Source organism: Sciurus vulgaris (assembly GCF_902686455.1).
Source record: "Sciurus vulgaris genome assembly, chromosome: 10".
NCBI classification, from domain to species: domain Eukaryota; kingdom Metazoa; phylum Chordata; class Mammalia; order Rodentia; family Sciuridae; genus Sciurus; species Sciurus vulgaris.
The window spans coordinates 2,927,275-2,951,759 of record NC_136470.1 but is presented as its reverse complement, the minus strand read 5'-3'; the positions used below and the strand labels follow the sequence as shown (position 1 = coordinate 2,951,759).

Below are 24,485 nucleotides of genomic sequence, written 5' to 3'. Positions count from 1 at the left end.
CCTTTTCTGCTCACCCTGAACATTAGAATGCTCTGCATGACTTCTAGGGGAGCGAGGGGTCCTCTGTGACTTGGCCTGTGGCCTCCGACATGTGCCTGGATTTGGGATGACGGCATTGGACCTGCCAGTTCACGAGCACAGGGAACCCTCCGTCGCTTGGTCTTATTTCACTTCTCCCGGTTTTGTGATTTTAGGATAGCTGTCTTGCATATCCTTTGTTAAATTTATTCCTAAGTATTTTCTGCTTTCTGGTTTTATCATAGATGGATTTTGTCAATTTTCCACTGGTTGCTGCCAGATTATGAGAGTAGAATAGACTTGCAGATTCACGTAGAGCCTGATTCGCGTTAGCTCTAGTGAGTATTCTCGAGATTCCTGGGGTTCTCCATGGAGACAGTCATCTTCAGAAAACAATAGCAGTTTTAATTCTTGCATTCCAGTCTCTGTGGCTTGTGTTTCTTGTTTGTCTGTGACTCCCGCCAAGACCCCAGTAACCAGGGAAGGTGAGAGCAGACCCCTGCCTGCTGCCTCCCTGGGGCTGCATGTGTGTCCACCCTGACGGGTGGCGGAGGGCATTGGCTTCAGGTCGCCTCGCCGACTGGGAATGTTCCCACACGTGGTCCCCTGCAGGTGCTCAGGTGTCCTGCCCTGTTGGCTCATGGTCTGTGTCATCGCAGGTGTTGGACTCTGTTGTACGTTCTCTCTGCGTCCACTGGGATGGCCACATGGTTTCCTCCTTTGTCCTGTCGATGTGGTGAACTGATGATTTCGCTTGAACTTCAGATGTTGAAACTACCTTGCACTCCCGGGGTGAACACACCTGTATGGCCAGGATCTGCTCCCCGGAAGCCCAGTGTGCTGGCCTGTTCTCTCCGTGCTTGGTCTGACTGCCAAGTCCCTCGGGGGTTTGGCTGGGTCTGTGTTGAAGATGGCATGGGTTTTTACTTTATTTTTCTGCAGTGTCTGTCCCATTTCCATTCTGGAGTTATGGGGGCTCATGAAACTTGCTGGGCTGAGGAAGAAAACTTCCTGCTGGAGTGTTTGTGTCTGGGCCCTGTTTCTTCCTGTGTGCCCTGGTGTTTGCCAGGCCTGCTGCGTCCTCGGTGGCTCTGCTCCTTCTGGGGTGATGTCTCTGCTGCTCTTCAGCTTTCTCTGTGTTACCTGAATGGTTTTCTGGACCCCATTCTTTTCCTGGGTTGACTGTTCGGCCATGCCTTTTAGCACTGTTTTTGTTGGTCATTCTAGCACTAGAACACACATCTCTAATTTTCTTTAAATTAACAGACTTTACCTTTTAGATTTCTGTGGAATTGAGTGACACTGCAGGGAGGTTCCGCTGGTTCCCTCCCACAGAGGACTCAGTGCCCACCACCCATATCTGCAGCTGAGTGACATGGGTTACAGTCACTGGGCAGCGATGACACCTCCTGGTCCCCCAGAGTCCACAGTCCACGCGGGGCTCACGCTGGCACATTCTCTGGGCTTGGGCAGGCGCCCAGGACCGTGTGTCCTCCACAGCGTCAGGCAGAAAGCCCAGCTGCCATGCCCCTGCCCGCCCCTCCTCCCGCTGTCCCTGCCGCCTCAGGGTTGGGCCTCTTGTGGAATGGGAAACCACACGGATGCAGCCTTTCAAGTGGGCTTTCCCCTTACTCTGGCATTTAAGGACTCCCTGGGCCTTTTTGCAGCTTTTCAGTGTCAGGCGACATCCCCGTCTGTGTGTGTCGCAGTTTATCTGATCACCTAGTGCGGGGCGTCTGGGGTGCCCCCAGGTTTTGGCAATTAGGAATCAAGCTGCTGTTCACATCTGTGTGCAGGTTTTCCCGTGGACCTAGGCTCTCAGCTCCTTTAACACCAGTGGCTTACCTGCTAGAGCCTGTGGCGACATGTTTAGCTGTGCCAAGAAGCTGCCAGACGGACTTCCAAGGTGGCTGCAGAGCGCTGGCTTCCCGCAGCAAGGAGCCAGAGTCCCCGGGCGGCACACCTCTTGCCCCTGACGTGTTTCAGTGGTCTGGATTTGGCCACTCCAACAGGTGTGAGGTAAAATACCCTGTTGCTTTCATCTGCGAGCCCCTGCTGGCCACTCACTTGCCGCCTCTGTGCCTTCTTCGCTGGAGGAGTCTGTTCAGACCTGCTCCCCCGCCCGCCCCGAGTCCGGGTCTGTTTGGAGCTATGTTGTGCCATCTCATGAAGTAAGGGCATGGTGGCAGCCTGGTCCCGTCAGCCCTCTCCCCTCAGTGGCTGAGCCGCAGGTCTGTCTACCCACACCTGAACCCCTGAACCCACAGGCAGCGTCACAACTCGTGCTTTAGCCTTTGGAATAAATCACGAAAAGAAAGAGACTTCTAACGACTTCCGGTGCTTGCTTTCTTCCCGAAGGTCCCAGCGCCTTTGCCCTCAGCATCTCCTGACCATCCCTGTGACCCACGCACGGCCAGGGCTTGTGTCTGCGTTGCCCTCGTCCCGCGGGGCTGGTTTTTGGGTGTCTGGTTTCCTTGGACGTCTAGTCGTCACCTTTCCTGGCCTCCTTGTCCCCGAGCAGTGGGCGTGCCCCCTGTGCTGTTCCCTGAGGGTGGCCGCTTCAGGGGCTCGCCCGTCCCGCTTACCCTGGGCTCCAGCTGCGGCTCCTCTGCCTGGACCTGGCGTCCCCTTCGCTGGCCCTGAGTGTCCCTGAGTAGCCGTGGTCTGTAAATCTGTGGCGTTCTCGGGCAGGATTTCTTTGAATGTGCTTAGCTCCGTTCCTTCTGACCTTTCCTTCCGAGGCTCTCGTTACACATTGTTAGAAGTTTCGTTGGGGTTTTTGTTTTGTTCTTATTGACCTTTTTTCTGTCCGCTCTTCAGATTTGATGATTTCTACTTCCCTGATTGTTCTGCTGACTCCAAACTGCTATAAGCACATCCATGGATTTTTTATTTCACATATTCTGTTTTAAAATTCTAAAAATTTTTACTGGATTCTTATTCACAGATTTCTCCCAATAGCATCATCTGTTTAGTTTATTAAGATCTTTTTGTTTACATCCATGGACACATTTATAGCTGCCGCATTAAAGTCTCCGCCTGCTAATTTCAGCATCTGGGTCATCTGGAGTTCCTGTTGAGTGACTGCAGGTCACGTTTTCCTTTTCTTTGCATGTCTGCTGTACCGTGTGCCGACATGGATAACACTGTGGAGACTAGATTTTGCCATCTTTCTCTGAAGGATGTTGGTTTTGCTATAGCTATCAGTTATTTTTTTGACTGCTCATTCTGAGCTTGTGGAGGCTGGTCTTATGCTCTTTGGAGGAGATCTCTAAAGTGACACTTCTGGGGTTCCATTGGGAAGCCCCTCTAACAGGACTGCACTAACTGTGATTTTTGTCTCCATTTGGTGGCAACAGCTGAAATCCTTCCGGGTTCCCCACTGTGCTGCTCAGGATTCAGCCCCCCATGGCTTCCTCCTTTGGAGATTCCCCCTCCACTTTCATCTTCTCTGACACCTCAACCAGCCAGCCTGCGACTTCCTGCCTGAGTTCCACAGCTGTCAGGCGGGCAACAGAGTGCTGGGAACGTCAGCCACACCCGAGCTGCAGGGCAGTGCTTCATCTGCACATCCGTGGTTGCTTTTGTGCTTAGTGGGTGGCCGGCTGCTTCCCATCTCATTTGTTATGACAATGATCAGTTGGTTACTTTTTAGAATTCCTCCTGCTATAATTTTTACAACTGTGTGCAACCTGTGGAAGTCCACAGGTGTAGAACAACCTCTGGTTTGCAAAGCACTCATTCTGTAGTAGACTTTGGCAAATGGCCTATCATTTATTTGCATGGCAATCCATTCGTTGATTGGGTTAGTGAATCCCAGCAAAATTCTTTCTGACAGAAGGCCAAAGCCCCAGGCACAGGAGGTGAGCTAGAGCTGATTTCCTTTGGCCTCACAGCAATTAAACTTTCCCACAGTGTGACAGCTTACAGTGAGGCATGCTGGCCCTCCTCATGGACAAAGCCCTGCCTGCATGGACAGTCAGCTGCTGGTCACCAAATTCAGACTCCTCTGGAAAAGTCCCCAGAGCATGTTAGACCCACATCTTATGCCCCAGAAATGTAGCACACTGTGGGCCACAGAGAAAGGTGTCTTTGTGTCCCCTGAAGAAGAGGAGGGTGCACAGGTACCTCCCTGGCCCATCTCTGCAGCCTGAGGAGGAGCAGGACAGGTTGTGACTTGGCCGTCTCTGAATGTCACGCGGCCACTGCAGGAGACGAGGAGGTCTAACTGAGTCCACCCACAAACCACTTAGAACAGCCCCGGGTGCGCAGAGCTCAGCAGAGAGCTCGGGGCTCTGGACTGTGAGTCAGCAGAGGGAAATGCAGACTAGCTCGGCCCAGGCCCTGACCTGCCTGCGGCTACTCCTCAGGAGGGGAGGGGGCTTGGGAGAAGCTGCACCTATGCAGCCTGACATCAGACAAAGCTGTGTGGACCTCAACAGTCCCCTCTCCGAGAACACAAGGGAGACACTGGGCCCAGTGCTGCCCCGAGGCCACAGGAATTTGAAACGTCAGGCACTTGCAGGTTACTCCAGAATCTCAGAGGGGCGTCAGAGGCCTCTGGTGCCTTGTTTGCTTCTTGTCTCTGAGTGGCTACAACATGGCTCATCTGGGGAAGTCCTTGGGCTCCTGACAAACCTGCAATTTCTGAGTAGGACAGTTGGGACAGAGGCCTGTGCCTTTAAGAAGCAAGGCGAGGTCACTGTTAATCATATAACTTCATTGTGCTCCCGGGCTGTAAAGGAAACATCCTCCTTGCTCTGAATGTCTGTTTTATGACATCCATGAACAGTGAGCTGCCGGTGACCATTCCCTGCATTAGAACGTCCTGCCTGGCTGGTTCGAGGGCAACTGCAGGGTCCGGGAGAGCGATGGTGGACGGGAGGTGAGTCCAGCTCCTCTTGGCTTCTAGGAAGAGATGACACCCCACCCCCGCGACCGAAGGAGGCCCACCAGCCCTTCCTTGATAGCACCCTGGCTCTCAGGGGCTGGACAAGAGCAGAAATAGGTGACCCCTCTGCAGGGATTCTAAAGAGCTTGTCTCCTGGGGACCAAGTAATGTGAGGTCTTTTCCCCTAATCCAAAAATAAGATACCCTTTCTAAAGGGGCCGCAGGTTTTCCTGTGTCGCGTTTGTCTTTTTGCTGCTTTGAGAAGAGTGTGGAGCTTGGATTCTGTGAAGGATGCACAGTGTCCACACTGCTGCTGCCAGTGGAGACTAGGTGGGTGAAGCCTGGTGCCTGCGCCATCTCAGCAACCCGTGGAATTGAGCCAGTGGACGAGGCCACAGTCGCCAGCCGTCAGAGGAGACCGCACGGGTGTGCACGGGCGCCAGGCAGCAGCCACAGGCCCTTGAAGTGCTCTTCTTCCACTGGTGCAGGGTCAAAGGCTCGGGTGTGAGTGCCCACGCTGGCATTCCCAGGTCACCAGCCCCCAGTGCCCAGGTTGGGGTCAGTGTATCACACGGGCTGTGTTTGCTCTCACTTGTCCAGGGCAGGAGGTAATTGCCCAAACCAGCTTGGGCATGCAGAGCACAAAATAACTGACGCTCCTGCAGCACAGGACAGAAAGGTGAGCTGCTGTCAGCTGGGGCCACCCAATGAGCACACCCAGCAACGGATCCTTAGAGGGAATGGCGGGCTTTCCTGTTGATCCATTAAACCAAGCCCGTGTGTCACTCTGTGCTGGGTAGATCCAGGATTTGTAAACAATTCCTGGAAGAAGTGGGTGAGGCAGGGGCAGGTTCCTCGAACTGTCCAGGAGGCCCAGGGCGGAGTCAGGGGACATACTGTGGGCATCGCAGGGGGCAGGGCAGGTTCCCAGGGTCATGCCACTGGGGAAAGGCTGAGGGGCAGGGTGCCCTTCCTGCTGCCCCTCAGGCTGACTCCAGTCCGGGAACTTCAGCTGGCAGCCCCGAGAGGCCCCTCGTCAGATCACCAGAGATAGTTTACTCCAGCCCCTCAGTCCTCTTCTGTGAGCAGGTGCCGGGGCTTCTCTTGCAGGTGCCTGACCTGCTGCTGGGCTGATGTGGCAGTGTCCTCAGACCAGGACCCCGATTCCATCACCCCGAGATTGCCCTGAACTAACCCAGCTCTCCTGTAGCATGGAGCCCTGTGTTCGGCCCTCCCGGTGGGCATTGACGTATGAGGGGACGGGTGGGCTAAGACGTCAGCGGAAGAGAAGCCCAGACTTCTGAGGCTGTGCACAAGCCCCGCTCAGCCTGTGCTGTGATGGCTGTTCTGGGAAGTCACATCTCGCCATTGTTAGTCACTGACGCCTAGCCGTCCACCCTGCTGAGCTCAGAGCATCACCCTTGAAGTCCACTGGACACCTAAACTCAAGGCCACTTTCAGACCATACACTACCTGGGACAGTGGGACAGTTTCCTTTGGAAGACATGAGTTACCCAGATCATCAGCTTGCTCTCCCCTGGTATCCACCTCCCTGATCAGCACCAGTTAAGGCTGACTGCCTGACCCCAGACTCTTCTCTCCCCATTTACTTAAAATCCTTAAGATTGAGAGGAACTCCAAAGACCAGTCTTGTCCAACTGTGAAATACCAACATCCCTAGCTTTTGCTGATTATTCTAAAACCTACTAATAAACTCTCAAGGCCAAGTCACTTGAATATGCTTTGATTTTTAAAAAATTCAGTGTACATCATGCAACATTTAGGAAACGGAGATAGCTATGATACATAATAGCAAATTTTGCTGATAGCGTGTGGTTTTGCCAAGAAGGTGGCAAATGACTAACAATCGCCATTGAACGCTGTTGCCCCATATCCAGGGGTTCAGGCTCCCCAGGGATTCCCACGGTGCCGGAGGGAGAGAGAGCACTTTCAGGACACCGCAGCAGGATCTGGGCCTCTCAGTCCCCTGCCCCCATCTTCCCAAGGATCAGGGTGGGCCGTGCAAGCAAGAAGGGACCTTGTGGCAGCCAGGACAGCCACGGCAGCGGCAGCGGAGGCCGCATGGCTCACCGCGGGCCAGGGCCTGTCCTGAGCATTTCACACACATTCAGTCACGCTTCATTTGTAAATGCTGAAATCCGCCGGGAGGAAACAGTGGCCGATGCAGGAATTCCAGCGACGGGGGAGGGAGTTTCCGGCCGGGCTGTTTGTGCATGTGTGCAGTGGGTCTTTGTGCACACAGCCTCCCCCCTCCCCCTGTCCCCCCCCCCCCTTCTTTCTCCTGCAAAAGAATGTAGATTTTGCAGTCTGGGAAGAGATGTCGGTCTGAGGAGCTCTTTGTGCTGCGTGCGGTGGCCTCTGGGGGTGTTCCCATTGGCTTTATTTCTGGGCCCTTTCTGAGAGCTAGCACGGAGCTGGGGAAGGCACCAGAGGAAGGGGCACAACGCTTGGCAGTGCTTCAGCTGGAAATTAAAATCAGGCCTCAAAATGAGGGACCGCTCGAGGGTCCTGCCTCCAGAGTCCTAAGGAAACCTTCTGCTCCGTGGACTTGGAGGTCATCAAAGGTTCGCGTGCCACGGTGAGAACAAACGTAGAGAGAGCCATCGTGCTTGCCCAGTCCCCCTGGGTAGCATGGGACACAGCTGTGGCACAGTGACACGGCCTGAGGGCACACACAGTTCAGCCGTGGATCACGCCCTCCCACCAGGACCCTCCTGCTGCCCCTGAGGCCACCCCGCTCCTTTCCATGCCCCTAATGTCCCCTGAGTGCAGTCCTGGCTGTGAGCCCCACGTGATCCCCGCCAGCCCTGCCGCTGCTTCTGAATTAAGAGTTCATCTTTTTATGGCTGAGCGGTGTTCTGCGGTGCGGCTGGACCTCAGTTCGCCTAGCCTTGCACCCTCCAACAGGCTCTGGCTTCTTTCCAGTTGGGGGCTATTAGGATCAAGCTGCTACCAACACTGTGTACAGGTCTTAGTGTGAACGTAAATTTTCATCTCTACAATGGCAGGAGTGGATTGCGAGGTCGCGTAGTGGTTGCACGCTTGGTCTTTAAGAAGCTACCCGCCTTTCCTGAGCAGCTGCACCTTGCTCCACCCCACCAGCAGGGCATGAGCGCCCCGGCTTGCTGCGTCCTCAGCAGCCCTGGGTGCCGTTGCTGTTGTTTGTCATGAGCGAGCCGTGACAGCGCCCTGCAGCTTCAGTCTGCACTACCTCATGGCTGAGGGCGCTCAGCAGCTTTGCGCGTTCCTGTTTCCCATCTGCACACTCTTCAGTAATACGCTTGCTCATCTCCTGCCCGTCTGCACATTGGCCTGTTTTGTTTTCTGCCACTGAGTTTTGAGAGTTTACGTATTTCTGTATTCAGGTCTTTTTGTCAGATAAGTGGTATGTTAGTCACCTTTGCACCACTCTGACAAAATACCTGAAAAAAGTTAAAGGAGGGAAGGTTAGGTGCACGGTGTCAGAGGTTTCGGTCCCTGGTGGCTGGCTCCACGGCCACAGGCCTGAGGCAGCACATCATGGCGGAAGGGCGTGGTGGAGGGCAGGGGCTCCCCTCCTGGAGCCTGGACGCAGCACTTGATCAGCCGTGGCTCCTTCCATGAGTTAACCCAGAGTGGGTCAGCGCCCTCCCACCCCTGCCTCTGCTCCCTGCTGCACAGGGGCCAGGCTTGCAACCTGCCTTTGGGGGTCACCTCACATCCACACCCTGACAGGTAGTTGCCAGTGTTCCCTTCCAGACTACGGCTTGTCTCTTCATCCTATTAACTGGACCTTTCTCAGAATGAAGGTTTCCGTCTCATGGTGTCCAGCTGGTCAGCGTGCCTTTCACAGCTGTGCTTTTGGTATTACACCCAGAGCCCCTGCCTCTCCGAATATCCCAAAGGCTCCCTCCTGTGCTTTTCCCTGAGTGTCTGGTGGTTTATGTTCTACAGCCATGCTCCATTTTGCATTGATTTTTATGCACTGCAATCGAGGGTTTCTGCCTGCGGACATCCAGTTCTTCCAGCCCCTGAGGTCTTGACAGCTGTCCCTCCTTCCCTGAAGCACTTTTCACCCTAGTAAGAAGTCAGTGTCCTGTGATGAGACTCTGGGCTCCCTGCTGTGTCCACCCCCCACCAACACTGCACGGTCTTGATTACCTTAGGTAAATAATAAGTCTTGAAGTCAAACAGATCCCTCCCTATTTTATCTTCTTGCAAAATCATTCCAGTTCCTTTGTCTTTCTGCGTAAATGTTGGAATAATCTTGTCTGTTTCTGCAAAAAAGAATCTTGCCAAGGTTTTGGTAGGAATTTTGTTAAAGCTGTCAGCATCTTTACTGTGGGGTCTCCCAGTCCGTGAATGGGCCAGACCTTGTGTGTTTGCATCTTCTTCGATCTCTTGGATTCCCACCTCGGCTGTGTCTCCCTTTTGTGTGACTGTGAATTGTTACCTCAGCATCTGCATGGTCTTTGAAGTGTGTTTAAGGACAACTGGATGTTCTACATAGACAGTCATCGACTGGCATCCAGGGGCAGTGCTTCTCCTTCCTCTCTGACCCTGGTGGCACTGGCTGGCACCTCCAGCTCAGCGTTGAGCAGCAGTGAGGAGGGCCCTGGGCCTGTCACCCTCAGAGGCAGGTCATCTCCTGCCACCGCACATCATGTCAGCTGAGTGGGGCGTGGTGATCTCCTCTTTACCAACTTAAGGAAGTCGCTCTCCACGTGAGTTCTGAGTCATAACCTCGGGTGGGACTTGGTGGAAGACGGTTTATGCATTAATGACATGACCATGCCGTCTCTCTAGCCCTTACGTGGTGGGCACGTCCCTGGTATTCTGATGCTGAGCCAGGCTTGTACACCTGAGCCTGCCGGGTGCTTTTTATGTATTGCTGAATTATGCTCTCTGAAATTTTGTTAATGATGGAGATTGGCTTGGAGTTGTCTTTTTGCTCTTGTCTTGTCTTTGCGGATTTTGAATCAGGCTAATGCTACCTTCATAAAATGAATTTGGAAGTGTTCCCCTTTTTTTTTTTTCTGGAACAGATCATTTAGAATTGTGTTAATTCTTTAAACAATTGGTAGAATTTGCCAGTGAAACCTCTGGGCCTGGAAATTTCTTTTTTAGCAGCTTTTTAACTATGAATCCAATTCCATCACTAGTCACAGGCTGCTCAGGTTACCATTCGCCTCGGATGGTCGTGGTACTCACACCCTTCAGGGAATCGGCCCCTTCTGTCTGTTGTGCAGGTATTTGTGGGGCATCCTTAGGGTCTTATGGCCCCTTCATTCCTAATCTGGGAGTCATCCTGCTCTCTGTCCGTCTTGCTAGAATTTTGCCCATTTATCGATCTTCTCAATGGACCAAAGCTTAGTTCATTGCTGGAGTTTCTTTTGCCCTTTGTTCTGTGGGTCCCTAAGGTGGGATCTCCGCATGCCGAGCCGAGGTTTTTCCTCTCTCCTAGCACAGGCTCGCCTGCGAGTCCCCCGCCGCCCAGCACTGCTGCTCCCACAGCAAAGCCTTGATTGTCGTGGTTTTGGTTTCATTGAGTTCACTGTCTTTTTTAGACTTCCCTGAGACTTCCTCTTTGACCCATGAATTATTTAGAAGTGTGTTCAGTTTCTGAGTGTTGGGACGTTGTCCTCCTGACTTGATGCTCTTAGGGCCAGAGAGCACACTCTGGATGGTGTTAGTTCTTTCAGATTTGTTAAGTTTTCCTTATGGCCTGGATTATGGGCCTATCTTGGCATGTGCTTTGCAGGCACCTGAGAAGAGTGTGTTATGCCGTTGCTAGGGGAGTGGTCTACAGATGTCCGTTGTCTGATGGACTTCTTAATTCATCTCAACCGGACATCATTGACTCCTAATGTTTGTGATACGTTACTTTTCCAAAGATTCTGTAGTGAATGATATCAATCCCTGCAGAGTTCACCAAGGGCGGATCCTTATGACGCAATCCTCTTCTTCCTGACAGCTACGGAACTTTCTGAAGCTGGAGTCCTTGGACCAGCCAGCAGTTCAACCTGTGGCTCTATGAATGTTTTCTGAATGGGGTTTTTGCTCTTATAATTTCAAGAGATTTTTCCTCTTCTCATCTAGTCATGGAGTGCTAAATCTGGAGAGACCTGGGCTATCTTGCCCACACACAGTGGCAGTGCTGTGATTTAGAGTCTTAAGATGGCTTACACCCTTAGGGATTAGGAGACACAGGTGGAAGTAAAGGTCTTATTACTCAGAGTTCTGGGAGTGAATGGGATGGCCAGAGCCACAACCATGGAGGTCAGGGAGCATGTGGAGAGAGGGGAGGCCCGTGGGCCAGCACCGTCGCTGGGCCCTGCACATTATCCAGCAGGTTTCCTGTGGGGAGTTTGCATTGGTGAGTTTAAACTCAGTTCCAGGAGGTCACACCTGACCAAGAGACAGTCACCGTGACATAGGTCTGCACAGTCCACACAGGGTGTGGGGTTGGGGGCGAGTCGGTAGACTGCATCTAGCTGTCCACAGGGAGGTGGTCACCAGGAGAAGTCACATGAGGCTGGGGTGTGGCTTGACCATGGTGAGGACCTGGGAGGAGAAGAGCCGGACTCTGGGGCAGGGGGACAGCCCTGCCCCTGGTACAAAGTCACACCGCTTTCACACGTGGCTCGGGCAGTGTGAAACTGAGAGGGCCCCCTGCAGGCAGGAGAGGCAGCAGGGTCTCAAGAGGGTAATTTAAACTGATTGGTTTTAATATTTTTCTTTTTATGAAATTAACTTATGTTCATTATAGAAAATATGTAAGATATAGGGAAGCAAAAATAAGAAAATGAACTTTATGTGTAGTCTTACAACCAAAGCATAACTACCGTTGTTACTTTGGAATGTATCCTCCCAATATATTTTGAAAAATGGGATCATTCTCTACTACTGCTGAGATTTTTTTTAACTCTAACAATAGGAACATTTTTCAAGATCTTCATTTCTTTTCCCATAATGATTACGTAGTCCCCATTTGATGGACATATAAGTTGTTCTGGTTTTCACTATGTCTAAATAATAACATTATGATGAACACCTTTTGTGTACGTTCATGATTGTTCCCTGGATATGAGATACAGTCAGAGCATACAAGCAGTGTTAGCTTTTGAACCCCATTGCCACATTGGGTTATAAGATATTGCTCATTTGGAGGGGTTCTGTTTTGTCTTGTTTTTTCACATGGAGAGCTAAGCATCAAGCCAACACAGAAGTTTACGTGAACTCAGGACTAAGTCGTGGAGGCTACCAGGGCTTAGGGGATACAGCAATGGCACACCTGGACCAGGAAGAGATGGCTCCCTGCCCGAGAACACAGAGTTGCTGAAAAGAACAGTCCTGTGGGCATTGCCCTGAGTCTCCAGCATGGGGTTGGTCAGGAAACAGGAAAAGAGGCAGGTCACAGTCAGCCTGGGACCTGAGCCTCGTAAAACCAGCCGCCCAGCCCAGTTTTACAGACCAGGCGGCCGAGGGCCAACCCACTCCGCCCTCCTGCTTCCTCTCTGCAGGCCTGCCAGGAGAACACCGGCAGGTTTTTTGCACTTGAGCTTGAATTTGAAATTGCCCCCATAAACAGGCCTGGGCACTCAGGGAAACCTCGAGCCCGTAGCTAGTGCTGTCGCCTCGAGAACACAATCCTGGACTCCGCCAAGGGCCAGCGAGAGCAGGTCAGGCCTGGCGTGGTCCAGGAGGAAGGGGATCCCCAGGCCCAGAGAGGCCTGCCTGGCTTGCTGGCAGGGAGGCCACGTGTCCCTCTGGCTTGCCCGGCCGTTCCTGGCCACAGCCCTGGGACTGGGCCCGTGGTGGCTTCCGGGCTCCCTGTGCCTGTGTTCCACCTGCCTTTCTTCTTTGGTTTTCAGAGAGAGAAGAATTAACCCAGAGCGTGCTGGCGCAGGTGGCAGAGCAGTTCTCCAGGTGCACAGTCCTCCACACGCTGTCCCGATGGGCCGTCTGCTTCCGTGGCACAGGAGGCCTTGCTCTGAGGCTGGCCCTGGCCAGCAGGACTCCCTCTGTGACTTCTGCCACTAAGCAGCTTGGCACCCTCCGGAAACGCTCACCTTGTCCCACAGACCAGGTCCCATGGTCACTTTTAGAATGTGAGCTCCAACGGCAGAGAATTTTCTCGACTGGCTCTTCTGGACTAGAGGCCAGTCTACGTTTTTTTAAGCACCACTTTAAAAATGAGCTTCCTCACTGAGGCCCTTGTAGACAGAGGCTTCCTCTTCATCCTGAGCGGCCCACTGATGCTAAGTGGGCATTTGTTGTCTCACTCTGATTTTTCTGCAGCATCTCACTGTCCAGGGTGATTAAAGTGGGGGAAGGAGAGATGGGTGGGATTTTCCAAAGCCCGCGAATCATTGAGCTGAATGGTTGGAGCTCCAGAGGTTACACCCGTCCCCTGAAGGGGGCTGCTTCCAGGGGGCGGGTGCTGGTGAGCAGAGGGCCTTGTAAGCTTGTTCACTGCCCAGATGAGAGAAGTCCATCCCCCAACCGGGGACATTTGAGTTCCTTAAATGCAGCTCTGTCTCGGCCCCGCCCCACACCAGCCGCCAGGAGGCCTCGCCCCTGGCAGGGAGCCATGAAGGTTTGCTGGGCCAAGTTTAGCTGGGAGGATTTTATGAGTGATGTTTGGTGTCTTTTTCCTTTTATTCCTAGAGCGTTTAAAATCAATGAACTGAAAGCTGAAGTCGCAAACCACCTGGCCGTGCTGGAGAAGCGAGTGGAACGTGAGTGGGTTGTTTCCTTTCTGCTTCTGTCTTTTAACCTCCGTTACAGTCAGCCACTTGGACGGACGGGGACGAGGTTAGTGCCACAGGCAAGCACAACTATTTTCTTTATGAAATGCTTGGGACGCCTGTGACGTTGGCCAGGGCTGGAACAGGGAGCCACAAGCACCTCACTCCTGCTGTACAGCAGCGCGGCACGAGGCACAAAGCCTTCTGTGCACACAAGAGCAGGGGGAGACGCGGGCACCACGCTTGGCCCTGGGAGCCCCTGCTTCGGATCTCATCTGTGCCTTTCTGCAGACATGGGGACATTCCTGCACACCCACCGTGCTGTGGTCCCACAATATTTTGGAATACGTCTACGAAGTCGTTATCTCTTGGTTTCCAATCATCACAGAAGCAAAGCAGAAAAGCAAAGTGAGCAAAGGAGAGTCAATTCCAGTCTCGATTCAGTTACCAAAAATCCACATTCCAGGAGGAAGAGAACCTCGAGTCTCCCACGCTTTGCGTCCTCAGCAGTATTGGCAGGATCTGCGCTTGAGTTCCACCTGCCTGACGTCCCACCTTCTGCCCGAAGCCCAGCATGGGAGGCGCTTTGTCAATGTCCTGGTGGAGGCTCATGATTAATGGGCACCTTATTTATTAACAGGATTAAGCAAACAGTATCCAAACAAAAGGCCATTAGGGGCCTACACGTTGTCCCCCCAAAACATCTGGCAGATCTATGTTTGTAAGATTGACTGAATGTCACTCTTCCTACGGCATTTGAATTGCTTCTAACTAAAAAAAAAAATGAAGACGTCAGTGCTGTGCTAGGACGGGCTCAGCTGACAAGTGGAAGCGTGATGCACCGGTGCTTTCAGAGCATGTTGGCTTTTTAAAACCTCACCTGCTCATTGGACCCCCGAGGCAGTGCCTTTGACCCACGGAGCATGAGGAGGCTGCAAGGGTCCATGCAGCACGGAGCATGAGGAGGCTGCAAGGGTCCATGCAGCAAACTAGTCAGATCAACAGAGCTGGCCAGGCTGCTCCCAACACCAGCCCTGCCCTGCCGGGCAAGTCACACCCCTCGTGGGCGCTGAAGAGGGGCAGCTGCAGGAGGGCTCAGGCACACGGCAGGGAAGAGACTGGAGCAGAGCATGTCTCTCTTCCTGAGGGACTTCAGGCAGCTCCCGTCTGAGCTGGAGGGCTGAGCACTGCCATTCCCGAGCCCCAGATGCTGCCCTAGCTCTCCCGGCACTCCTCGCTCTGGACCCCTGTCTCCATGGTCCCCTTGGCCTCCCCCACAGACTCAGGCTGCTTTTTCACCTCGCCATGCACAGACTCAAAGCCTGCAGCGTTGGACCCCCTGCCCAGCCCTGCCGCGAGGGAAGTCAGAAACATGAGGGTGTTCGCTTCCTGGGGCCACCTGACAAAGTTCCACAAAGTGGGGGCTTGATCAACAGAAATGCCTTCTCACCACGCTGGAGGCCCAGGGTCAAAGTCAAGGTGTCAACAGGCCCAGCTCCTCAGGGCCCCAAGGGAGACTCTGTCCCATCGTCTCTCAGGTGACTGGCATTGCTAGCAATCCTCAGCGTTCCCTGGCTGGGACCCTGCGTCCCTGACGTCTGCCTGTCTTCACCTGACATCCTCCCCGTGTCTCAAATCTCCCTCCACCTGTCTCTCTTAAAGACACTAATCTTTGACTCCAACACGGTCTCATCTCAATATCTCTAACTGTTCATTTCCATCAAGGACTTTCCCTAAACAAGGTCATGTTCGCAGGTTCTGGGGGCCGGGTGCAACCACCGGAGTGAGCCTCGGGCGTTTCCAGCGTCAGCGGGAGGCCAGCTCAGCCTCCTACCAGCCCCCTGGAGCAGGGATGCTGAGGAAGGGCTTTCAGTTGGGAACACAGGCAAGGCTTGCCACAGAGTCGCCAGGCACATTGACAGATGTGGAAGCCACAGGCTCCCTTGGCTGGTCAGTGCCCCCACAGCAGGCACCTCGCTTCCTCTGCTCCTCCAACGGCCGCCCCTTGCCTGCCTCCCCGCTCCCCAACCCCAGGGGAAGCTCCAGCTCTGCTCTCATTCTTCCTGGTGTCTGCACAGAGGTGGCTCCTCCCCCACATCCTCTGTGCAGGTGAAGCCCGAGCAGCCCTGACCCGAGCAGCGGGTTCTCCCCTGCTGGACCCCACCTGGCTCTGGGCTCATCTTCTCCTGCCTCTGGCTGGCCACATCCCAGTCTCCTTGCCTCTCCTGCAGTGTGGATGTGGCCAGGGACATCCACTTGTGCTGAGCCCTGGGCAGTGTGAGCTCCAGAGAGACAGCCCAGAGACACGGTGCCTTAACCCAAGGACATGCGTAGGGAAGGGGAAGGGAAGTCCTTCTGAGAGGGGCCTGCAGCCAGACCTCCCATAGGGCCACGAGGAAACTGCCCCACCCAGTCAGTCCTAGTCCTGAGCCTGCACAGCTGTCAGGAGCCAGCTGGCCTGAGCTGCTGGACCAGGAAAGTCACTGCACGCTGCTCCACGCAGACCCTCACCTGTGCGACCACACACACACCAAGCAAAGAGGTGCACGCGCACACATGCTGAGCACAGAGGTGCACACACATGCACACACCAAGCACAGAGGTGCACACACATGCACACACCAAGCACAGAGGTGTGCACACATGCACACACCGAGCACAAAGGTGCAGACACATGCACACACTGAGCCAGAGGTGCACACGCATGCACACACTGAGCACATAGGTACACACACACACATGCTGAGCACAGAGGTGCACACACATGCACACACTGAGAACAGAGATGCACACACACACACATGCTGAGCACAGAGGTGCACACACTGAGAACAGAGATGCACACACACACACATGCTGAGCACAGAAGTGTACACACATACACACACTGAGCACAGAGATGCACATACACACATGCTGAGCACAGAGGTGCACACGCACACACACACACACATGCTGAGCACAGAGGTGCACATACATGCACACACTGAGCACAGAGGTGCACACACATGCACACACTGAGCAGAGATGCATGCACACACACATGCACACACACACATGCTGAGCACAGAGGTGTGCGCCTTAGCACATACACACCAGCACACAGCTCTGTCAGCCTGCAGGGCCTGCCCTCTGCTGCTCAGCAAGGAGGCATCTGCTGGAGCCCACTGCCTGGGACCTGTTCTAAGTGGAATCACCTGCTTGCACACACTAAGCACAGAATGTCTTCGACCTTCTTAAACATGTCATCTTCTGAATCAAATACCAGCCTCCCTTTTCTCCTAATTGATGTTGCAAGCCTTTCTCCTTTGTGTGAGAACGTCGAGCCTCCTGCAGGGAGTCAGGGCTTCTCGGAGGTCAACGATGTATTCATAAACCAGCACTCAGAGGCTGCGGTTTGCTGGGCTCAGCGTGGTCCTGCCCTGTCCACTCTGTGTACTGGTGCTCTGAGCTTGGACCAAACCTAAACCCAGCATGTGCCACTGGCAGAGCTGGCCCCTGGGGGCAAAGGTCATGCAGACCACCCAGAAGGCTCCTGCTTTTCTCTGTCGTGCGGGAAGTTCTTCAGGCAGATCTGGGGCAGTGCTTGGAGAGAATGTGAAGTGGCTCTGCTCAGACCCCTCCAGACACAGTCCCATCAGCTCTGCAGCTGGAGGAGAGCGTCCACCAGGGCCCTACCAGGCTCCTGCCATAAGCAGGCGGAGGAAGCACCACGGGGGTGGGGGCCCTTAGCCACCTGCTCAGCCCTTGTGTCCACCAAAGCCCTTCCCCCGAGCCAATAGCTCTCCTAGAATACATCTAAAAAGAACAAATCGTAATAAAAAGAACTAAAAAATAAAAGCAAATAAAACACCCAGTGCTAATGATAAAAAATAAAAATAAAAGTAAATAAAACACCCAGTGCTAATGATAAAAAAATTAAAATAAAAACAAAAGTAAATAAAACACCCAATGCTTATGATTTAAAAAAAAAAAAAAAAAAAAATCTTCAGGAGACAGGGACTTGCAGAAGCCCCCAGAAAGAACACCCTTCTAAAATCCAAGAGGACAGCCCAAGTTTCCAAACCTGCAAGTCAGCCTGTCTGATGGTTCAGGCCAGGGACAGGCCAGTGCTGGGCTGGACTCAGGGCCCTGTGGGTGCTGGGAGGGGAGCTTCTCTTTGGGCACTTGGTCTCTGCCCTGCAGTTTGAGCATAGACACGAAATGTGATGAACAGCATTCGTGTCTGGCCTGGACTCCAGTGTCCTCCGCCACTGCCCATCAGCCCCTAAGGGCGGTTCTGCTCCTGGGACTGGAAGGAGCCACAGAGGGGAGCTGCGGACTCTCCCAAAAGGGAACCTGGTGTTCAGAACAGTGCTTTTAACCTGAGCAACCCTAGACACAGCTGCCCTGTTTGGCTGCTCCAGGCCTGTCTCTTCCCTAGATCTACTCACTTTCTGGAACTTTCTGCCTTTCGAGTATCCACATGATGGAGCTGCTGCTGTGCCACTGCCTCCTGTCAGTGTCCTCATGACAAGCCTCAGGCAGACAGGGTGGGACGCTGAGGTCCGGACAAGGCCCTGAGAGGCCACGCCTCATCTCAGCTGAAGACCGTGGCCCTCGGCAACTTCTTAAGGGTCCCACAATGTAAGAAAGCAGGAAGAACCCCCTCCGAAGGACAGCGTGGCTCTGCATGAGGAGCAGAGCTGTCAAGAATCCTCAGTGCCTCAGAGGCCACCGCCCTGACTCCATGCATGCACACCCCAGGCCTGCATTCCAGTCCCCATGTCCTCCCTCCATCTTAGCATAGAGGAAGGCAGAAGCCTCCCTGCCCAGGAGCCAGTCACCAGGACCAGAGCCGAGCTGCACCCCTGGGCAGAAGCAGGTTCCTGACTGAGTGCCACCAGGCTGCCTCTGGACTGCAGGGTGGCCAGCTGGCTCCCTCAGGTGGGAGGGATCCTCAGGAACAGCCGTCCCTTTGCTTTTCCTTCAGAGATTGTTCCTGTTTTACCTTGAGCAGTTATTCAGAGCCGAGCTTGAAGAGGAGCAGGGTAGAAGGACATGGTGGGCAGCAGCCGTTTGCATAAGAACTCAGGTGTATTACAGAGAAACAAAGCTAACGGTCACTCCTCAAGGACCACTCAGACCTGGAAGCCCTCTGCAGGCCGTGACTGGGAGCAGTATGCCAGGAGCGCCATCAAACCCAGCTCTGCCAGTCCTTGACTTGGCCTGTTTATTTCTCCTCTGGGTTAGGTCAACATTTTCTCCTGGTTAACTGCTCCGGGGGGAGCTTCAAAATAAGCCAATCCCAAAATACCAAAGGCCGAATGTTCTCCCTGATAAGTGGATGATGATACATAATGGGGGTGGCGGAGTGGGGGTGAGAGAAGAATGGAGGAACTTTAGATTATGTAGAGGGAAATGAGAGGGGGAAGGGGGCGGGGGTATGAAAGATGGTGGAACCGACAGACATCATTACCCATGTGCGTGTGTGATTGCACGAATGGTGTGAATCTACATCATGCACAACCACAGAAACGAAAAGTTGTACCCCATTTGTGTACAATGAATCAAAAAGCAGTCTGCAAAAAAAAAAAAAAAAAAAATTCTGAAAAAAAGTTTTGTTTTGCTGAGGTTTTCATGCTTGCCGGGGAAGCCTGGGATTTCACTGCGTTGTAATGCCCAGGGCCACATTTCCCTGTTCCTTCTTGGAGTAAGAATCGTCTCATATCCTCAGCTGGCACTGGGCAGTACAGAGAGAGTGCAGTACATGGGCAAGAGTGGGGATGTGGGGACAGGGCCAGGAGGCTTCCACGCTGTGACACGGCACAGACACAGTGGCTCAAGCTTGCCAGAAACATGCCGGGGACAGCAGAGTTCCTGTGGCCAAGCCCAGGCAGGTGGAGCCCATCCTAAATGTCAGCAGAGCAGGCCGGAGCAGAAGCCTCGCCATGTGCCCATGCTCCCTAGGGCCCCGAGTCACCTGGTCCTCCATGTCTCTCTGCAGTAACCTCTTGCTGTGTCTCTTTGTCACCAGTGGAAGGACTGAAAGTGGTGGAGATTGAGAAATGCAAGAGCGACATCAGAAAGATGAGGGAGGAACTGGCAGCCAGAAACAGCAGGTAAGGCCCACACTGGGGGCACCTGTGGGCAGCAGGCCTGGGCCTGGGTGGAACCTGGCTGGGGCCATGGGCTTCGTGTCCCCGGAAGAAGGGTTGGTGTGCCTCCCCAGCTCTGGCTGTGGCCACACAGCCTGAAGGCAGCCCCTGTCCCAGGTCCTACTCTCCCAGCCCGAGACCTTCTTACGTAAAGGTGTTTGCAACAAATAGAGGCAGGGAAGGTGACGTCATGGTGGGGTGGGGGTGGGGGATCCTCCTGCAGACCCAGTGTGCACAGGAGTTCATCCAGCTTGCAAGATGTTGGTGCCAATTTTTAAAGAAAAAGAACAATAAGAGCACATGGGTGTTTGGCTTACCAGGCCTGAGCATCTAGGTACCCACGTCCCTGTCCTCACACCAGGAGATGTCCCCGCAGCGCAGCCATCAGGGAACAATGTGGCAAGAGCTCCAGCTATCGCAGACATAGAGATCACATGCCCTTCAGAATAGGGGTCCCTCGGGACACTCTGGGGACCAGTGACCTGAATTCATGTAAAACATGCCTGAGGTTTCATCATGCCTCTTCAAGTCGATTGGAAGGTCCCTCCTCCAAAGCTGCGGTCACAATAAGCATGGGCGAGCCCCCTGCGGACCGAGAACAGAGCTGCACAGTAATGACATGGCACTGATGCAAGCTCACACCTGAGCCCACGTGGCACATAGTCCACCGAGGGACCTGCCCCGCCTGCCCTGCCGGCCCTGCCCAGGAGACTAAGCCGCTGCGGGGCCTCTGCGGGCATGTGAGCAGAGGAGCGATCCTGGGCAAAGGCGTCACGCTTCCTCAGCCTCCTAACGTGTGGAGGACTGTGCCTGAGCACAGGGAGCAGGGGCCATCCACTTGGGAGCAGGGGCAGGAGAGCCGTCATGGGCCAGCCCCCCTGGCCCTCTCAGGAGGTTGGCTGAGCAGCTACCCTGTGAGTCACACCCCGCTGGTTCATCACGCTGGCTTGGGGACTGATTTGGCACAGGGAATGCCGCGTGCAGTTTGATTTGGAGGTGTCAGGGCAAAGGAGTTTGTGACCACGGGAAATATGAGTTAGCAGTTCATCTTTATTGTCCCCAGGCCAGAGGCCCCTTCAGCATGAGGGACCCTCCCATGTAGCCTTGGGAAGAGACTAGAGCTGCTCAGCACAGGGCAGCCACATGGCTGGGCCGATGGAGGCCTGAGGCACCCCTGGACTTGGCATCCCCCCTCTTCCCAGGCCCAGGTGAGGGCAAGTGGCCCTGGTCAGGGATCTAGCCCAACCAGCCAGCAGCCTCGGGCAGCCGGGCTGCAGCACGCACTCAGCTCCATCAGCAGTTAAGTGCCCCTGTGCTCTGCAGGAAGCACATCCTTAGAGTGCACGCACCCTGCGCCTGGGAGGGCTCCTTCCCGGCCCTGTCAGACTTCTGGACCCAGAGTTCTCAGCACACAGTTCTGGCAGTGAGGGAGGTGGATGGGCCTCTTCAATCCAGAACCAGAGGAAGTCGAACCGAAGCACTGCCTGCACGTTAGGAAAACAAACTCTCATCCGCCCCGCCCCAGACCCTGCCGCTCCTCTGGCACCCCCGAAAAGAGCCCTTCCCTGCTCTTTGGAATACCAGCCTCGGAGGAGAGCCATGAGCCCCTGCAGAGGGAAGGGGTCTGCTTCAGTCACGAGTGGGTGCCGTGGCCACTCCAGCCCTGGAGGGTCTGCTTTAGTCTCGAGTGGGTGCACGTGGCCACTCCAGCCCTGGGGGTCTGCTTTAGTCTCGAGTGGGTGCACATGGCCACTCCAGCCCTGGGGGTCTGCTTTAGTCACGAGTGGGTGCACGTGGCCACTCCAGCCCTGGGGGTCTGCTTTAGTCTCGAGTGGGTGCACGTAGCCACTCCAGCCCTGGGGGTCTGCTTTAGTCACGAGTGGGTGCTGTGGCCACTTCAGCCCTGGGGGTCTGCTTTAGTCACGAGTGGGTGCCGTGGCCACTCCAGCCCTAGGGGTCTGCTTTAGTCACGAGTGGGTGCCGTGGCCACTTCAGCCCTGGGGGTCTGCTTTAGTCACGAGTGGGTGCACATGGCCACTCCAGCCCTGGGGGGTCTGCTTTAGTCACGAGTGGGTGCACGTGGCCACTCCAGCCCTGGGGAGTCTGCTTTAGTCCAAGTGGGTGCCCTGGCCACTCGCCCTGGATCTGGGCTCCTGAAGCGCTGCTTCGTCCTCACTGGTCTGCAGGGAGAGGCTGTGTCCTTGCTGAGCAGCCCTTTCTCGTGATGTGGGCCCAGCCCAGAGCCGAGTTCTTGCTTATGGGGAGCAGAGGGGAGAAGAAGGGCACCGGGGGCAGAGCCCAGGCCGACGCCCTCAGGGTGGTAGATGTGCCTGGAAGGCTGACCTGCATTCACCACACACGCGCATCTGGCAGGGCTCCGAGCTGGGAGCCTGGGGCCAGCAGAGCCCCTCTGGGGACAGGAGGGGTCATAGCTGGCCCGCCAGCGCCCCTGAGCAGGCCGCCCTCTCCTGAGGCTCCAGGTTTGTCACACTGTTTCAAGAGAAGGAGGGTCTAGCTGGTTCTCAGGCTGCAGCTGTGGCTCCGGCGCTGTCAGGCAGACAGCAGCGCACGTGTGCGGTCCTTCGCGCTGGGGAGGGCCCTAGGTCTGTGACCTCCGCTCTCACCCCAAAATGAAAGGCTTGGCCACTGGACTGAGCCCCAGGGGAGGGGAGGATGGGAAGGCAGAGAAAGGAAACAAATACTGCCGAGTGGGATGAAAAGAAAAGGCGCCCCGCCAGCTGCCCCGTGTGTCCCCCTGGCAACGGTGCAGAGGGCCGCTGGCCCAGGGGGTCGCTGGCACCCAGCAGGCCCTCTGCTCCCATGCTGCAGTTGCCAGGAAGGAACCAGGTTCCGGAAGTCGAGTCATCCTGCCTACTGGGGCCTGCAGGACCCCCCCGGGGACACAGGCCTTGAGGAAGCCCGGGTTGGAAGTTTACCCAAGAGGTAGAGGCAGAAAGGAGTCAGCCGTGTGCCCTAGTTTTTTAACTGCACAGGTCAAGTTCCCCGCTCAGAATGAGTTAGCAGGCTTTCTCGCGTACAGGGCGACTGGAAACGCTTTGACTGGCACATCTGGTGCTTTTGTCATTATTTTGCAAGTCCATGTTGGAACCCCTCTGTACATCCCAGTGCTGTAGAGACTCTGACGATTCGGCGAGTGCGGGCTGGAAGGCAGGGACAGCAGCATGCCAAGACAATAGCATAGACAGCTCCGCTCCGAAGTGAAGGCATTTGTCATCCTGAGCTTGAAAACAGCTGAGGCTCTTGGCAAAGCCCCAGACTGCCCGGGCGGGGCTGTGGTGGCCACCAGTGACGACAGCAGCCAGCAAATGCCCCCAGTTTGACCAGATGGGAAGCTTTCCATGTGCACTCACCCAGCTTTGAGGACAGTTAAAGAGGACTGTTCTGTGGTCTTTTGTTCACTCACATTATGCAAGATTACTGTATTAAATTTTTCCCAGCATGCAGCTCACAGATGTTTCTAGAAGGCCAGCACTTTCTTTAACCCACCAAACATGCACCGCCTTTGTGTCCCTGTTGTGTGTAGCCTTTTCTTTTCCTTCACCTGAACTCCCTTGCTTTGCATCATATTCATAATCACATTCATAATGATGTAGAATCCTCACGTTGATGAGCCAAAGAGGCTTGAATTGTTTCCTACTGGGGGCCTCCAGGTGGCCCCTAGTGTGTTCTGGATTGTCGTAGCAGCAGATAATGCTGCAGTCTCTTTGTGCACAGAGCCATTTTCTCATGTCTAATTATTTTTCTTAAGATAAATCTCCCCGAGCAGACGTAAGACTTAAAGGCTGTGCATTCCTCCACGGCTGTTACTACACAGGATAAATGGCTCTTTCAGAAGACAGAGCTCTGTTTATAAATCACAGGAGCTGACATGCTGGCCCCCTGCCTGGCTGCAGGGTGACTCCCAAGCCAGCCAGGTGGCCCTTACCCCTGCAGCCCTCCTCTGGATGAGTTCCACCCCTGGCTCCTGGCCTGCTCAGTCCCCTGGCCAGGGGAGCCAGACCCCCTGGGGCCACCGCTGCAGGCAGCCTCCTGGGACAGCCCTGCAGGCCAGCACATTCCAACACACCTAGCTCATTCTGTTCTCTGATGCAACAGCTTCATGTTGAATGGAGAAGAAAAACTTAGAAACTTGAGCTCTCAGCGTTGTGCACAATGGGGAAACTGCAGGCATCCTCACAGTCCAGCTCTGGGGACTAGACCAACAGCATGTGCTGCAGACACACCTCAGAGAACCGTGCAAGGACTTCATGTCCATTAGAAAATGAGACCAGCTCCATAAAGCCAGGCAGACTGAGTCTGTGACATTAGGTGGAAATAGCAAGTTGTTCAAACGTACAAGTGGCTCTCCATGTGTGCCCATGCCCAGGTGCATTCTGCAAGGACCAAAATGCTAGCAGAAGGGATCTCAGGGAGTGGGCACAGGGGGACAAGGTGGGTGGAGCAAAGACTTGGGGGTGTTTCCTCTTTACTCCTGTGTTGTCTGGATTTTTTAAAATAAGAAAGTTTTGCCTGTATCATGAAAAAGAAGGACTTTTAGGACTGGGGAACTCAGTGGTAGGGGACCTGCCTAGCATGTGTTAGGCCCTGGATTTGATCCCCTGGAGTTGCAAGGAAGCAGGGGAGGGAAGAATTTTTAGAAGCTTGTCTCAAACCGGAAAGAGATTCCTC

The 24,485-nt window shown here is 54.4% G+C and overlaps 1 protein-coding gene across 13 annotated transcripts in view; it reads left to right on the top strand.

Moving 5' to 3' along the window:
* PDE9A (phosphodiesterase 9A) overlaps positions 1-24,485 on the top strand; it is an 86,091-nt gene that overhangs the window by 45,453 nt on the left and 16,153 nt on the right. For 4 of the 13 annotated variants that reach the window (XM_079100464.1, XM_079100459.1, XM_079100468.1 and 1 more), the window contains exons 5-7: positions 12,784-12,838; positions 13,580-13,650; positions 19,646-19,760. In XM_079100464.1, coding sequence (XP_078956590.1) covers positions 12,784-12,838; positions 13,580-13,650; positions 19,646-19,760 — 241 coding nt within the window. The other 9 variants (XM_079100466.1, XM_079100465.1, XM_079100462.1 and 6 more) reach the window with 8 other exon arrangements.